This window comes from Bos javanicus, chromosome 20 (genome assembly GCF_032452875.1).
Source record: "Bos javanicus breed banteng chromosome 20, ARS-OSU_banteng_1.0, whole genome shotgun sequence".
NCBI lineage: Eukaryota > Metazoa > Chordata > Mammalia > Artiodactyla > Bovidae > Bos > Bos javanicus.
The window spans coordinates 55624239-55639174 of NC_083887.1; the positions used below are offsets into that span (position 1 = coordinate 55624239).

General features: G+C 41.2%; 1 protein-coding gene across 3 annotated transcripts in view; it reads right to left on the reverse strand.

Annotated features, from left to right (window-relative positions):
* Positions 1-12282: 12282 nt before the first annotated feature.
* Positions 12283-14936, reverse strand: part of BASP1 (brain abundant membrane attached signal protein 1) — a 54919-nt gene continuing 52265 nt past the window's right edge. For all 3 annotated transcript variants that reach the window (XM_061393843.1, XM_061393840.1, XM_061393842.1), the window contains one exon: positions 12283-13889. In XM_061393843.1, coding sequence (XP_061249827.1) covers positions 13197-13880 — 684 coding nt within the window. In that variant the 5' untranslated portion in view covers positions 13881-13889 and the 3' untranslated portion in view covers positions 12283-13196. The remainder of the gene's footprint in view (positions 13890-14936) is intronic.

Here is a 14936-nt window from a genome sequence, read left to right on the forward strand (position 1 = left end):
ACAAAGTTAACTACACAATAGAGATAGGATTCCAAGTTCTTCACCTGCCATACACAAAGGGGATTCATTCTCCTTCATTGACTCATATCTTAGTTATCTCAGTAACCTAATATGAACATTCTCAGGAAAGCCATCTTGGATTTTGACCTTCCCCACCTCCCCACACCAAGTGGTTTCCATGCCTTGCATGTGTGTTTTATTTTTTTCCTACTGTTAAGTAGTTAGAATAGGAAAAAGGGGTCCAAAATGGTGGTGGCTAAGAGACAGACAAAGAAAGGAAAAGGCCCGCGAAAAGGGAGCAAAGGAAGTATCCTTGGACCTGAGTGAGAACCTCGGGTGAAACAAACATGCTCCCCTGCTGGCTAGGCCTAATTTGCATAGGGCAGGCTCAAGGGGGAGGAGATAAAAGATATAAAAAGAGGGAGCCAAGACTTGTTGAGGCTCCTCATTTGGGGTTGGCCTGCCCTCACGCCTCTTACTGCAGCAAGACAAAACCAAGGAAATTACACACTCTCCCAGCACTACAAACTAGGCTGTTTCGTCCAGGATAACTTGAGTCTCAAGTCCATAGTCATTGTCTTTGTATGTCCAAGGAAACATTAAGAAATGTCTTCCCATTACATTTTCCTTTGCAATTTAAAGACAAGCCAGAGCTTACAATCTCAGCTTTTTTAGAAACTAAAACCTTTGCTGTGGTTCATTGAGTATATGTCAAGAGTTGGTTACTTCTGGCTCTTGCTAAAAAATATTCACTGCAGCTTATTATTATTCCTTTTTCCTAATGAGGTAAGTGAGCCTCAGAGATGTTAAGTAATTTACTTAAGATCAAATTATCCTGAAAAACAGATTCTAACCCAAGTCTCTTTGAAAATTGTATGAAAGTCACACTATCTCAGTGAACTCCCAAAGAAGGGCTTTGTGAAACTCTTCCCCTCCCTCTGCCTTCCATAGGAACTGCTGGTTCAAAATCCTGGCTTGGTGCCTGGATTTTGTTTATTTCAATATCCTAGAAGTTTTTAGGTAGTCAGGTTGTATGACATTTCAGAACCACTGCCCTGCCTTCTGGAAGAGTTTCTTGATGTGAAACCTTTAGGATTCCCTTTTAATGAGCACTCCACATCAAAGACCATTTAAAATTATTTTAGATTCTGATTTAATCCTCCTTAATCTTCCTGTTGCCAATATCGCTGGATCATGGAAAAAGCAAGAGAGTTCCAGAAAAACATCTATTTCTGCTTTATTGACTATGCCAAAGCCTTTGACTGTGTGGATCACAATAAACTGTGGGAAATTCTGAAAGAGATGGGAATACCAGACCACCTGACTTGCCTCTTGAGAAACCTATATGCGGGTCAGGAAGCAACAGTTAGAACTGGACATGGAACAACAGACTGGTTCCAAATAGGAAAAGGAGTATGTCAAAGCTGTATATTGTCACCCTGCTTATTTACCTTATATGCAGAGTACATCATGAGAAACGCTGGGCTGGAAGAAGCACAAGCTGGAATCAAGATTGCCGAGAGAAATATCAATAACCTCAGATGTGCAGATGACACCACCCATATGGCAGAAAGTGAAGAGGAACTAAAAAGCCTCTTGATGAAAGTGAAAGAGGAGAGTGAAAAAGTTGGCTTAAAGCTCAACTTTCAGAAAACGAAGATCATCTGGTCCCATCACTTCATGGGAAATAGATGGGGAAGCAGTGTCAGACTTTATTTTTCTGGGCTCCAAAATCACTGCAGATGGTGATTGCAGCCATGAAATTAAAAGATGCTTACTCCTTGGAAGGAAAGTTATGACCAAACTAGATAGCATATTGAAAAACAGAGATATTACTTTGCCAACAAAGGTCCGTCTAGTCAAGGCTATGGTTTTTCCAGTAGTCATGTATGGATGTGAGAGTTGGACTGTGAAGAAATCTGAGCTCCGAAGAATTGATGCTTTTGAACTGTGGTGTTGGAAAAGACTCTTGAGAGTCCCTTGGACTGCAAGGAGATCCAACCAGTCCATCCTAAAGGAGATCAGTCCTGGGTGTTCATTGGAAGGACTGATGGGGAGGCTGAAACTCCAGTACTTTGGCCACCTCATGCAAAGAGTTGACTCATTGGAAAAGACCTTGATGCTGGGAGGGATTAGGGACAGGAGGAGAAGGGGACGACAGAGGATGAGATGGCTAGATGGCATCACCAACTTGATGGACATGAGTTTGAGTGAACTCCGGGAGTTGGTGATGGACAGGGAGGCCTGGTCCTGTGATTCATGGGGTCACAAAGAGTCAGACACTATTGAGCTACTGAACTGAACTAATCTCCCTGTTATTCTTATAGATAAGTGGGGGGAGGGGGAAAGTAAATAAAGTACAGATGAGTTCCAAGAAAAGTACATTATTCTTTCTGAGCAAAGAACAAATGAATAATGTGTTGTGCAAAGTAAAAAACAAAACAGTACACTTGATGTGTATGTAGAAAGTACACACTTATGATGTATATACTTTTTACAGTTTTTACCCAGGGTATGTATTTGCCTCAGTGTGAATTCAGTGGGCAGAAGGAAGGAAGGAAGGAAGGAAGGAAAGGAGGAAGGAGACAGTGGCAATATCTTTTTAGAATTTCACTAGCTGATCAAGGAAAAAAAAATAGAAGTAGGAAACTTGATGGGAAAGACAAAATACAGAGGAAGAGAGGAAATAAAAGATTTTTTTTTTTAAGTTATAATGAAATTCTGGCTAGCATCAGAAATGTAAGTAACTCTTTTTTGTCTTCTATTTATGTTATTTTTGGTTTCGTTGTTTTTACTAGTGTGTGTGTGTCTGTGTGTGCATGTGTTATTTAGAAAACTTAGACTTTGCCCTGAATGTCAAGGCATTTTTCAGCCCCTGCTAGAGAAAGCAGATGAATAGGTAGCAAGTAAAATATAGGCTCTATTATACACAGCTAAAAAAAAAAAATATATATATATATATATATATATTTTTTTTTTTTTATTCAAGAAGAAGAAGAAGAAGGAAAAGCACCCTCTGGGGAATTTGCATACTAGTCAGACTCTGGTGGCTGCAGTGGGTGGTTCCGGCTGAGAGGCAGCTCTATTCTTAGACGTCTGTGCTGAGGATGGAAAGTGTTCACTGCTGCTGCAGGACTGCTGTTCTTCTGGTCAGTGCTTGTAACGGGGTTCACCTGTCAGATCAAATTTCCCAAACCTGCGTAAAAGGTGATTGTAATCAGACGTGTCATTCCCTTCTGCTTATGGCAAATCTCCAAACAGGGCTCTTTCTGTCAGTAAAGTACTGAAATGTAGTCTTTCCCTTCCATTAAGAGGATTGCTTTCATTTTAGGGGCTCAGGGATTTTTTTTTTTTTTTCTTTTTCAGTTTTTTTCACTGTTCTTTTTGTTAACAAAAATGTATTACAAGTAACTATGGTTTCCTCTAGTTTAAAAAAAAAAGTGCCTTTTTCCTTTGAGTAACAACATTGATGGGCCAGAGTTTCTGAATGTGTGGCTCTTAAATACAAACCAACTGATATTAAGGATTAATTTAGTCAACAAGGCAAGAATAGTCTTTGGTACCTATTTCAACATTGTTTCTACTTGAATAAATTCACAGCTTAAAAGCCAAAAGATAGTGAGGTTGCCAGTAGTCTATCTAGTGACTGAAACTGAATCTTTAAGATATACATTTTTAATGTATCAGAATATTTATATAAGTTTAAAATAGCAAATTTCGTTTGAAGCTTTAGTAGACTGTCCGACATCCATGCCTTTGGGGAAGCCTACAGCCTGTCTGGCTTGGTTTTCCTTTATCTGAAACTGCCTTAGAATTAGGGAAATAGATGTAAAGCCGTATTCAAGATGAGAATTCCTCAATACAACATTTTTGGACTCTTTTTTCTTACTCTTAAATCCTGGACTACATAATCAAAAACATATGTGAAGAAAGCAAATACGAAAGCTTTCTTGATGATTCTAAATTGGTGCTTATCGTGCCATCATTTTGTCATTTGACCAGTAAAGACATGAATCTGGGGGAGTTAAAGAAAAAGAAGTAGATACATTATAGAAGGCTTATTAATTTATAAATAAATGATGTTAAATGTGAATTCTCCTGGACTCAGAGGGAAACTTGGGAGAAACATAAAACCACCTTCAAAGGAAATGAAATGAGGAACAAATGTGATATTTGGGCCTTAGGAAAATATGAAGGTCAAGTGTACATGAGATAGAGATATATGATATTGCTATTCAATTTTCTATTTCAATGTGTACAGTTGTGCCAAGCATCCTTTTTCAAGAGCATAGTTCTTTTGCAAAAAGATTTCCCTCCAGGAATTTAAATATGTAAGTGAATGGAAGTACACAGCTTCAGAAGAAAAATTGCTTTTAATAAAATGACTGAGAGAAGTTTGGAGAAATGTACTTAACCAATGGTTCGTGGATTTTGAGATTTCATACACTAATAAAATTTTTATCCTTAAAAAGGCACAAGGCATATAGGCTCATGAAAAGAAACTTTTTTCTTTTTAATCAAGGACATATATCTTTATTTAAAACTGCACTCCTAATACAGGGGGCACAGGTTCAATCCTTGGTTGTGGAACTAAGATCCTGCATGCTGCATGGCACAGTCAAAAAATACATAAACTTTTAAAAAGACAAATACTTTTATGAAAAACTCTCTGAATTACTCTCTTCACTTTCCCATGAACAGGAAGGGTTAAAAACTCCTGGCCAAAAAGCAGTCATTGACTAAACATTTAAAACATGAACTACTTGGCTGACCAAAACAATGTCAGTTATAAATGAGGAAAATTTGGTCTCCATTTATAAGGATGCAAAGAAAAATTCATCTGATTAATCCCACAAATATCAGTGGCACTGCTATTTGGTATATTGTTTTTTCCTTCATCTTAGCATTTTTTTAATTGGAGGATAATTGCTTTACACTACTGTGTTGGTTTCTGCCATATATCAACATGAATCAGCCACAAGTACGCATATATCCCCTCCTTCCTGAATCCCTCTCCCATTTCCCTCTCCATCCCACCCCTTTAAGTTGTCATAGAGCACTGGGTTGAGCTCCCTGTGTCACATAGCAAATTCCCACTTGCTACTTATTTTACATACGGTAATATATATGTTTCCATGCTATTCTCTCAATTCATCCCACCTTCTCTTTCCCCCACTGTGTCCATAAGTCTGTTCTCTGTCTGCATCTCCATTGCTGCCCTGCAAATAGGTTCATCAGCACCATCCTTCTAGATTCCATACACGTGGTAATATACAACACTTGTCTCTTTCTGACTTACTTCACTCTAATAGGCCCTAGGTTCATCCACCTCATTAGGACTGACTCAAATGCATTCTTTTTAACAGTTGAGTAATATTCCATTGTGTATACGTACCACAATTTCTGTATCCATTCATCTGTTGATGGGTATCTGGTTGCTTCTGAGAGAGTCAATTCTTAGGCAAGTTGATGAGAAGTCTGGGGTCTCAAAGGAGTTGAAAGGGGTCTGGGGCTCTTGAGAAGGAGAAAAGGATAAACTTTTTTTCTACATTCCTTCATCTCATAAAACGTTTTTTTCTTTAAGCCTAGAGCTGATGATTACAAAACAAACAACTCAGCTTAAACTCTGTACCAGTGATTATATAACAACAATGTATCCTGCTCCAGGACATGTTTCTACTTCTTATGACCCTTTTGACTAATTCTGTCATCTTTAAATGTATATTATGGCAGTGGGTCTAGGAAGATCTTTCTATTGTTAGCTCTAATCCCTTTATCTTAAAATGTAAATCATGGGAGTTGGTCTGGTAAGACCTTTACAAAATTGAGACATTCTTCTGATTTACTGTAATAACAAATTGAAAAATGTATATAGCTCTCTTGCTAAGACTAGCAAAGGGGGCATGCTCCGTCCCCCTTCTGATGTCTATGTCAGAAGCTTCCTCTCTCTTTTTATACTTGAATAAAATTCTGCTATAGCAAGGAGAGATGAATCTCTTCAAGAAAATTAGAGACACCAGGGAAACATTTCTTGCAAAGATGGGTACTATAAAGACAGAAATGGTATAGACCTAACAGAAGCAGAAGATATGAAGAAGAGGTGGCAAGAATACACAGAATTATATAAAAATGATCTTCACAACCCAGATAGTCACAGTGGTGTGATCACTCACCTAGAGCGAGACATCCTGGAGTCCAAAGTCAAGTCACTATGAACAAAGCTAGTGAAGTGATGGAATTCCAGCTGAGCTATTTCAAATCCTAAAAGATGATGCTGTGAAAGTGCTGCACTAAATTTGCCAGCAAATTTGGAAAACTCAGCAGTGGCCACAGGACTGGAAAAGGTCAGTTTTCATTCCAATCCCCAAGAAAGGTAACACCAAAGAATATTCAAACTACCGCATAATTGCACTCATCTCACACACTAGCAAAGAAATGCTCAAAATTCTCCAAATGAAGCTTCAACAGTACGTGAACCAAGAATACCCAGATGTTCAAGCTGGATTTAGAAAAGGCAGAAAAAACAGAGATCAAATTGCCAACGTGTGTTGGATCATAAAAAAAGCAAGAGAGCTCCAGAAAAACATCTACTTCTGCTTTATTGACTATGCCAAAGCCTTTGACTGTGTGGACCACAACAAACTGTGGAAAATTCTTAAAGAGATAGGAATACCAGACCACTTGACCTGCCTCCTGAGACATGTGTATGCAGGCCAAGAAGCAACAGTTAGAACTGGATATGGAACAACAGACTGGTTCCAAATTGGGAAAGGATTGCTGTATATTGTCACCCTGCCTATTTAACTTATATACAGAAGACATCATGCATCATGTGAAATGCCAGGCTGGATGAAGCACAAGTTGGAATCAATATTTCAAGAAATATCAATAACCTCAGATATGCAGATGACACCATCCTTATGGCAGAAAGAAAAGAGGAACTAAAGAGCCTCTTCATGAAAGCGAGAGAGGAGAGTGAAAAAGTTGGCTCAAAGCTCAACATTCAAAAAACTAAGATCATGGCATCCAGTCCCATCATTTCATGGCAAATAGATGGGGAAACAATGGATACAGTGACAGACTTTATTTTTTTGGTTTCCGAAATCACTGCAGATGGTGACTGCAGCCATGAAATTAAAAGACATTTGCTCCTTGGAAGAAAAGCTATGATCAACCTGGACAGCATATTAAAAAGCAGACATTACTTCACCAACAAAAGTCCATCTAGTCAAAGCTATGGTTTTTCCAGTAGTCATGTATGGATGTGAGAGTTGGACCATAAAGCAAGCTGAGCCCAGAAGAATTGATGCTTTTGAACTGTGGTGTTGGAGAAGACTCTTGAGAGTCCTTTGGACTGCAAAGAGATCCAACCAGTCCATCCTAAAGGAAATCAATCCCGAATACTCATTGGAAGGATTGATGCTGAAGCTGAAGCTCCAATACTTTGGCCACATGATGCGAAGAACTGACTCATTGGAAAGACCCAGATGTTGGGAAAGATTGACGGCACGAGGATAAGGGGACAACAGAGGATGAGATGAATGGATGGCATCACCAACTCAATGGATATGAGTTTGAGCAAGCTCTGGGAGTTGGTGATGGGCAGGGATGCCTGGAGTGCTGCAGTCCATGGGGTCACAAAGAGTTGTACATGACTGAGTGCCTGAACTGAACTAAACTGAAAACTCTGCTATATAAAACCTTTTGAGTGATCAAGCCTGGTCCCTGGTCCAGAAGCTAAATCTTCTTCTTTGTAGATCATGAACCTGACATTGTTCACTTTAAGCTATCACTTCCATGCCCTAGCTATTGTTAAAAGTGCTGAATGAACACTGGGGTACACGTGTGCATGCTCAGTCACATCAGTGTGTCCAATTCTTTGTGACCCTTTGGACTCTAGCCTGCCAGGCTCCTATGTCCATAGGATTCTCCAGGTAAGGATACTGGAATGGGTTGCCATGCCCTCCCCCAGGGGATCTTCCTGACTCGGGGATACAATCCAAGCCTGCCTTGTGGGCAGATTCTTTACCACTGAGGAACCAGGGACACCCAGGGTACACGCATATCTTTCACTAGTGCTTTTCTCAGGTTATATGCCCAGTAGCGGGATTGTTGGGCCATAATGTAGTTCTATTCCTAGCTTTTTAAGGACTCCACATACTGTTCTCCATAGTGGCTGTATCAATTTACATTCCCACCAACAAGGAAATAGTCACTCAAATCCAGGAAGCCCAGAGTCCGATACAGGATAAATCCAAAGAGAAATATACAAAGATACATAATTAATCAAACTAACAAAAATTAAACAGAAAGGAAAACTATTAAAAGCCACAAGGGAAAAGCAAAAAATGACATACAAAGGAATCCCCATAAGGCTAACAGATGATTTTTCAACAGAAACTCTGCAGGCCAGAAGTGAATGGAAGGATATATTTAAAGTGATGAAAGAGGAAATCCTAAATCAAGGTTACTCTACCCAGAAAGGATTTCATTTAGATTTGATGGTAAGAAAATTATCTTCCAAGCATCTGATTTCCAATATTGTGTAAATTGGTTAAAAACAAAGAGTAAAATAACTGCACTGTTATGCTGGGAAATAGAAATCAAAAGAATGAGAACTAATCTCATCAATCTTGAGGAAAGAATTTGGATTACAACAAAATAGTAAATTATCTAAATAGTAATTTTTTTTCCATAAATAAAACTTGAGTGAAATTTACTATATGTCAAAGCCTTATGTCTGTAAAGAAACAATGTAAATGTGTGTTCCTAAGCCAGTTTTGACAGTGGATGGACATCAATTGATGTTGAGTGTTACAATGAAGATAATGTGTTTCAATAGAGCATGGTATTTCATTTAATGAAAATTAAGATTTGGGGATGTTTTATGAGAACAAAGTGTGTAGCTGCTGCATTTAATAATTTTCCCAACTGAGGCAACTAAAGAATGTCTAGATTTTATCAGCACCAGATGGTTGACAACCATGTGCCTAGTGTACACCGAACCTTGGCCTTGACTCCTCTAACAGTGGCAAGTGTGGTTCCTGGATGGTGGCCATGTGAGGCCTCTGCATCAGTGACCACAGACAGGCTGAAGATGGCCTGCTCTTAGGGTTTAGGCCAGGCGGGATCACCATGGCACACACCAGCTCTTGAGGACTTGAGTCCATCCCTAACATGCAGCGGCAGTGTTAGCTACTGGACAGGAGATTCAAGGTAAAGGGACAAAGCTGGTCACTGTGGAAAGGCTCATTTCACTCTCTGTTGCTTTTGCTGTAGGTACATAGGCACCCAGTGAGTGGAACCCTTTCTTCTCCATAAAGCAGATGTTAAATACACATGAAGTGGTGAGCCAAACATGTGGTGAGTCCCCAAATAACTTGCCAGTGACGCACAAGTCTATGCAGTACCTTCCCTTTATTTAAGATCATTCATGAGAACGGAGCAATTGAGCTTCCTCCAGAGTTAAAATGGACGCTCAACATTTCCGGGCTGAGTGCATCACTCCCACACACAAAACACGTTCTGCTGAATACACAACTTCAAACCAAGGTTTTCTTCACTACAGTAAAATTAAATGTCATGAACCACGGTTGGGTTGAAATTCTGATTTCGGTACTTGGAGGACCACATTTCTGATAATTTTTCATTGCTGGAACACCGACTGGAGTTAGAAAAGAGAAAAATAACTCGGATTTTTTAATTCTCCCACACAACTTTAAGTGTAAATAAACTAAGGAAAGTGCCTCCTTGCTTTCATTTATCCCTAAATGGGAATTTATAGCGATAAACACTAATCCAGGAGACTGATTTGATTGTTCTAATCACCCAAAAGCCTAGTGAGTTTTTTAATGAGAAAAGGATGAAGAGAGTGAATTTATATGACTTTCATCAACGAGCACATCTATCTGCAAGAAATGCATGGTACTTAATATTAGTAATCATTTAAATACCCTTCATGGTTCAAAGAATCTGTTCTCTCTCTACCAGCACCACTAATCCACCCCCGAGCTATTTTACATAGGCCAGGACACACTGGTAATAATGTGGACATTTCTCTGCTATTTTTCTTACCTAAAACAGCTGCTTGGTGGTTAATGTGTTTACATATTTCTTGCTGTGCTTTCAAGCATTAAGAGTTCAAATTTATTTCACTATAGAAACAAGAAACCGCATTGAACCCTAGTATCCAGTTTCACCGTTTCTTCTTCTCCAGTATAACCCACTGGCAACATCTTAAGTGTGGTACAGTCTAGACTACTGAGATGATAATTGGAGGGGACTTCTCCTTTTTTAATCCTTGTAATGTAACCCATAAAAACCGAATAAGGTCCCTCCTCATCCACTGTTCACTAGTGGATGAGGATGAACTAATTTGGGGAATTAATTCCAGTATACTGGCCCTTCACAAATTCTAAAGAAAATTTCCTAGGTCAGGGTCTATTTATTACTCTATTACTATTATTTCTCTATTACCACCCAACCCACTCTTCTCAAACCTGCCATTTCATGGACTCAATCATGAGAAATCTTTGTCTAGGATTAACTTCGGGGCTTCCCTGATAGCTCAGTTGGTAAAGAATCTGCCTGCAATGCAGGAGACCCTGGTTGGATTCTTGGGTTGGGATGATCCCCTGGAGAAGGGATAGGCTACCCACTCCAGTACTCTTGGGCTTCCCTAGTGGCTCAGCTGGTAAAGAATCTGCCTGCATGCGGGAGACCTGGGTTTGATCCCTGGGTTGGTTAGATCCCCTGGAGAAGGGAAAGGCTACTTACTCCAGTAAATGGCCTGGAGAATTCCATGAACTGTAACAGTCCTTGGGGTCAGAGTCTGACACGACTGAGCAACCTTCACTTTTCAGGATTCACTTCACTTTTAAGTGCTTTATATTTGAGATTTGGCTTTTAATAACCAACTGCAAAAGACCTAAACCACCACCAAGAGATTTGAGACAATTCCTTCTTTTCTTAGGTTAAAGGACTGATGCACCTGCCTCACTGCTCCATAAAAGCGACTGCTGATACCAATTTCCCAACCCTTCCCCATCTATGGAATATGAGCAGCCTGGGGTCGCCATTCCAGTCCTGGGGGAGAAAGCAAGGTGTGTCACAGAGGTGACATACCTTCTGTTGGGACATACCTGTCCACCCCATAAAACCATCACCAGGCATATACACAAGCTAGTATTTCAGAAGTGAAACAGGTTTGTTTTAACCCCCTTACATGTAAGAGAGAAGCCTGCAATGTTCATCGCAGCACTGTTTATAATAGCCAGGACATGGAAGCAACCTAGATGTCCATCAGCAGATGAATGGATAAGAAAGCTGTGGTACATATACACAATGGAGTATTACTCTGCTGTTAAAAAGAATACATTTGAATCAGTTCTAATGAGGTGGATGAAACTGGAGCCTATTATACAGAGTGAAGCCAGAAAGAAAAACACCAATACAGTATACTAATGCATATATATGGAATTTAGAAAGATGGTAACGACAACCCTGTATGCAAGACAGCAAAAGAGACACAGATGTATAGAACAGTCTTTTGGACTCTGTGGGAGAGGGAGGATGATTTGGGAGAATGGCATTAAAACATTTATAATATCGTATAAGAAATGAATCACCAGCCCAGGTTCGATGCAGGATACAGGAAGCTTGGGTCTGGTGCACTGGGATGACCCAGAGGGATAGTATGGGGAGGGAGGTGGGAAGGGGGTTCAGGATGGGGAACATGTGTACACCCGTGGCAGATTCATGTTGATGTATGGCAAAACCAATACAATATTGTAAAGAAAAAAGAAGTGACTTAAAAGCCCTCAGTCCCTCAGTCATCAGTGCAAAACTGGAACAGGAATCCAGTCACTGTAAAGGCCGGTTTCGTGTCTGCTTTCAGTCCACAGCTACCATGAATGTGTTTACAAACAGATAAAATAACCTTCAGTGGTTTCACCACTTACCTGCATGTTATCTATCTATAAGACCTTATGATTCTCTTCTACCCAGCCTTTAAGTTCAAATCCATTTATTGTTTTACAATGTATTTCATTCAAAATGTGACTTTTAATTAATCACATCCTCATTTTTTTAAGAGTATATCTCCGTAGACTGACACTGATCCAGCTCATTTTTTAAACAAATAACCTTGAAGATCCTGCTTTATTCTTCTATCCAAATATACCCAAGAAAACTCCCAATAATTGTTCTGTTCTCTACTGAGGCAATGACCCAGGAGCAGGGAAGGGTAATGGTGGTAAAAAGAAAACCAGTAGTCTTCATGACTTCATTTTAATTGTTTAACTTTATTACTGTTGCACCATTTATACAATTACATATAATTTCAATGCATCCATTGTACATTTTTTTTTGTTTTTGTTTTTTTTTTAATTTTTATGTTTTTCCATTTTCCAATGAGTGGTGTGTTGGTGTCTGTGACACAGAATGGAAGAGAAAACTGGAACTGCAATGAACGCAGACTTTTTTTATTTATTTTTTTTCATTTCCACTGACCAATAAACAGAACTACAGGTGCACCCAACCACGGACATGCATTAACTCGTCATGAGAAATCTAGGGAGGCTAAGTAGGATGAGAGAATGTTTGTTATTCCCAAAAAGACCGGGGGAGGAAAAATGGAGTATTGGCATCAAGATACATGTGGACAGGCTACGGTGGGCTGTCTGAAAGTTGGCATTCATCCACAACATTAAAAAAATATCAAAATAAGAAAAGCTGTAAATGAAAAAGAAAACACAGAAAATACTGCTTTCATAAACATCTGATTGCCTTGGCACAGCCCTGCGGGCAGAATCAAACGCCTCACTCCCCACCCCCCGCCCCTTGCAGAAAGACAAGATGTTCAGATCTTAGTGGCAGGAGCGCGTGTGACAGCAGTTCAGGTACAAAAGATGTACTGCACTTTCAGACATTGATCTTGAAAATCCAGGGCTGATTGGTAGAGTTGACTGAAGGTATATTAGATATTTCCCCACAAAAATACTATTTGGATTCTCCCCACCCCCTCCCTCCCTTTGATGGGACCACATCCTTATTCTTGGGCAATACATATGATTACTTCCGATTTGAAACAAGTTAGTATAGGAGAGAGAGAGACAGAGAGAGAGATAGAGAGACAAGAGAGACAGGTCGTCGTTAAGCTGTATTCTTTTTTCTTTCTTTCCATAGGCTGTCCTTTGTTACTCTTTCACTGCTACGGTTTGATCGGAATTAGCTGCCGGGGTCTCGGCAGGTTTGACCTCGTCTGCGGGGGCTGCGGGGGCCTGAGCCTTGGGCGTGGAACTCGGCGCTTCCGTGGCTGCCGGCGTCTCCTTGGAGGATGGGGCAGCCTCAGTGCTGCTGGGTTTTGAGTCTGAAGCTGGGGCCCCGTCACTTTTCGTCTCCTGCGCGGCAGGAGCGGCGGGAGCCTCAGTCTTTGTGGCGTCCCCTCCCTCCTTGCTCTTGTCATCCTTGGTGGGGGCCGCAGGCTCTGCTGCCTCAGCCTCCGAAGCTTTGGGGGCGTCGCCGCCAGTGGAGGGGCCTGAGGCAGCCGCCGGCTCCTGCTCAGCATCTTTGGGGGGCTCTGGCTTGCCCTCGGCCCCCTCCGTCGGCTCAGGCTCTGCCTTCGGGGCATCTTCCTTGGCCGCCTCGGCATCTTTCTCGCCTTCCTTGTCTTCGGGCTTGGTGGTGTCCTGGGCATCCTTCTCCGGCTTCTCCTCTTTGCCCTCCTTCACCTCTGGGGTCTCGGCAGCAGCCTGGGCCTCATTCTCCTTTGGGGTTCCCTCCTCTTCTGTCCCAGCCCCTTCAGCCTTCTTGTCTTTGTCCTTGGCCTTCTCATCATTCACATTGTACCCCTTCTTCTTCTTGCTCAGTTTGCCTCCCATCTTGGAGTTCTGTAACAACACGACATAAAACAAAACAAGAAAGAGTTACTCGAGGCTGTAGACAGAATGTCTGTGTCCCCCCAAATTCATGGGTTGACATTCTAAACCCCCAGGTGATGGTATTAGGAAGCGGGGTGGGGTGGGTGACCTTGCAGAGGTGATTAGGACATGTGGGTGGGGCCCTCATGGACAGATTAGCACCCTCATAGAAGCAACCCCGGCACAGACCTCTCTGGCCCCCTTCCCCATGTGCCCTCGAAGCCAAGAACCAGCCCCCTATAATCTCAAAGCAGGTCCTCACCAGATACCAAATCTGCCCACATCTTGATCTAGGACTTCCCACCCTAGCAGAACTGTGAGAAATCAATTGTTATTGTTTACAAGCCACTCTGCTGCTGCTGCTAAGTCGCTTCAGTCGTGTCCGACTCTGTGCGACCCCATAGAAGGCAGCCCACCAGGCTCCCCCATCCCTGGGATTCTCCAGGCAAGAACACTGGAGTGGGTTGCCATTTCCTTCTCCAGTGCATGAAAGTGAAAAGTGAAAGTGAAGTCGCTCAGTCACATCCGACTCTTAGTGACCCCATGGACTGCAGCCTACCAGGCTCCTCCGTCCATGGGATTTTCCAGGCAAGAGTACTGGAGTGGGGTGCCACTGCCTTCTCCGACAAGCCACTCAATCTATGGTAATTAGCTACAGCAGCGCTAAGATGCTTCTCAAATATAAAAACTGAAAGAGGCTTCTATTTACAAAGTAAAGAGTTCAGAACACTACTGAACCATGCACCTTAGAATGGTAAACGCAGTAAATCATATGTTACAAGTATTTCATCACAGTTAATAAAATAAAATTTAAACAATGAATCATTTAAAGTATCTGATCAGTAGTAAGCCAAGGACATACCCAGCTAAAATCAAACAACAGTGATTTAAAAGACTAAGACTGTCAACTGCAAAGAGAAACGGAGCCACTATTTGTGGATCTGCTTCCTCATGTCCAGCTCAGACCCCAAGGACGGAACAAAATGGCAGTCACAGCCGTTTTAGATTTCTGGGGGA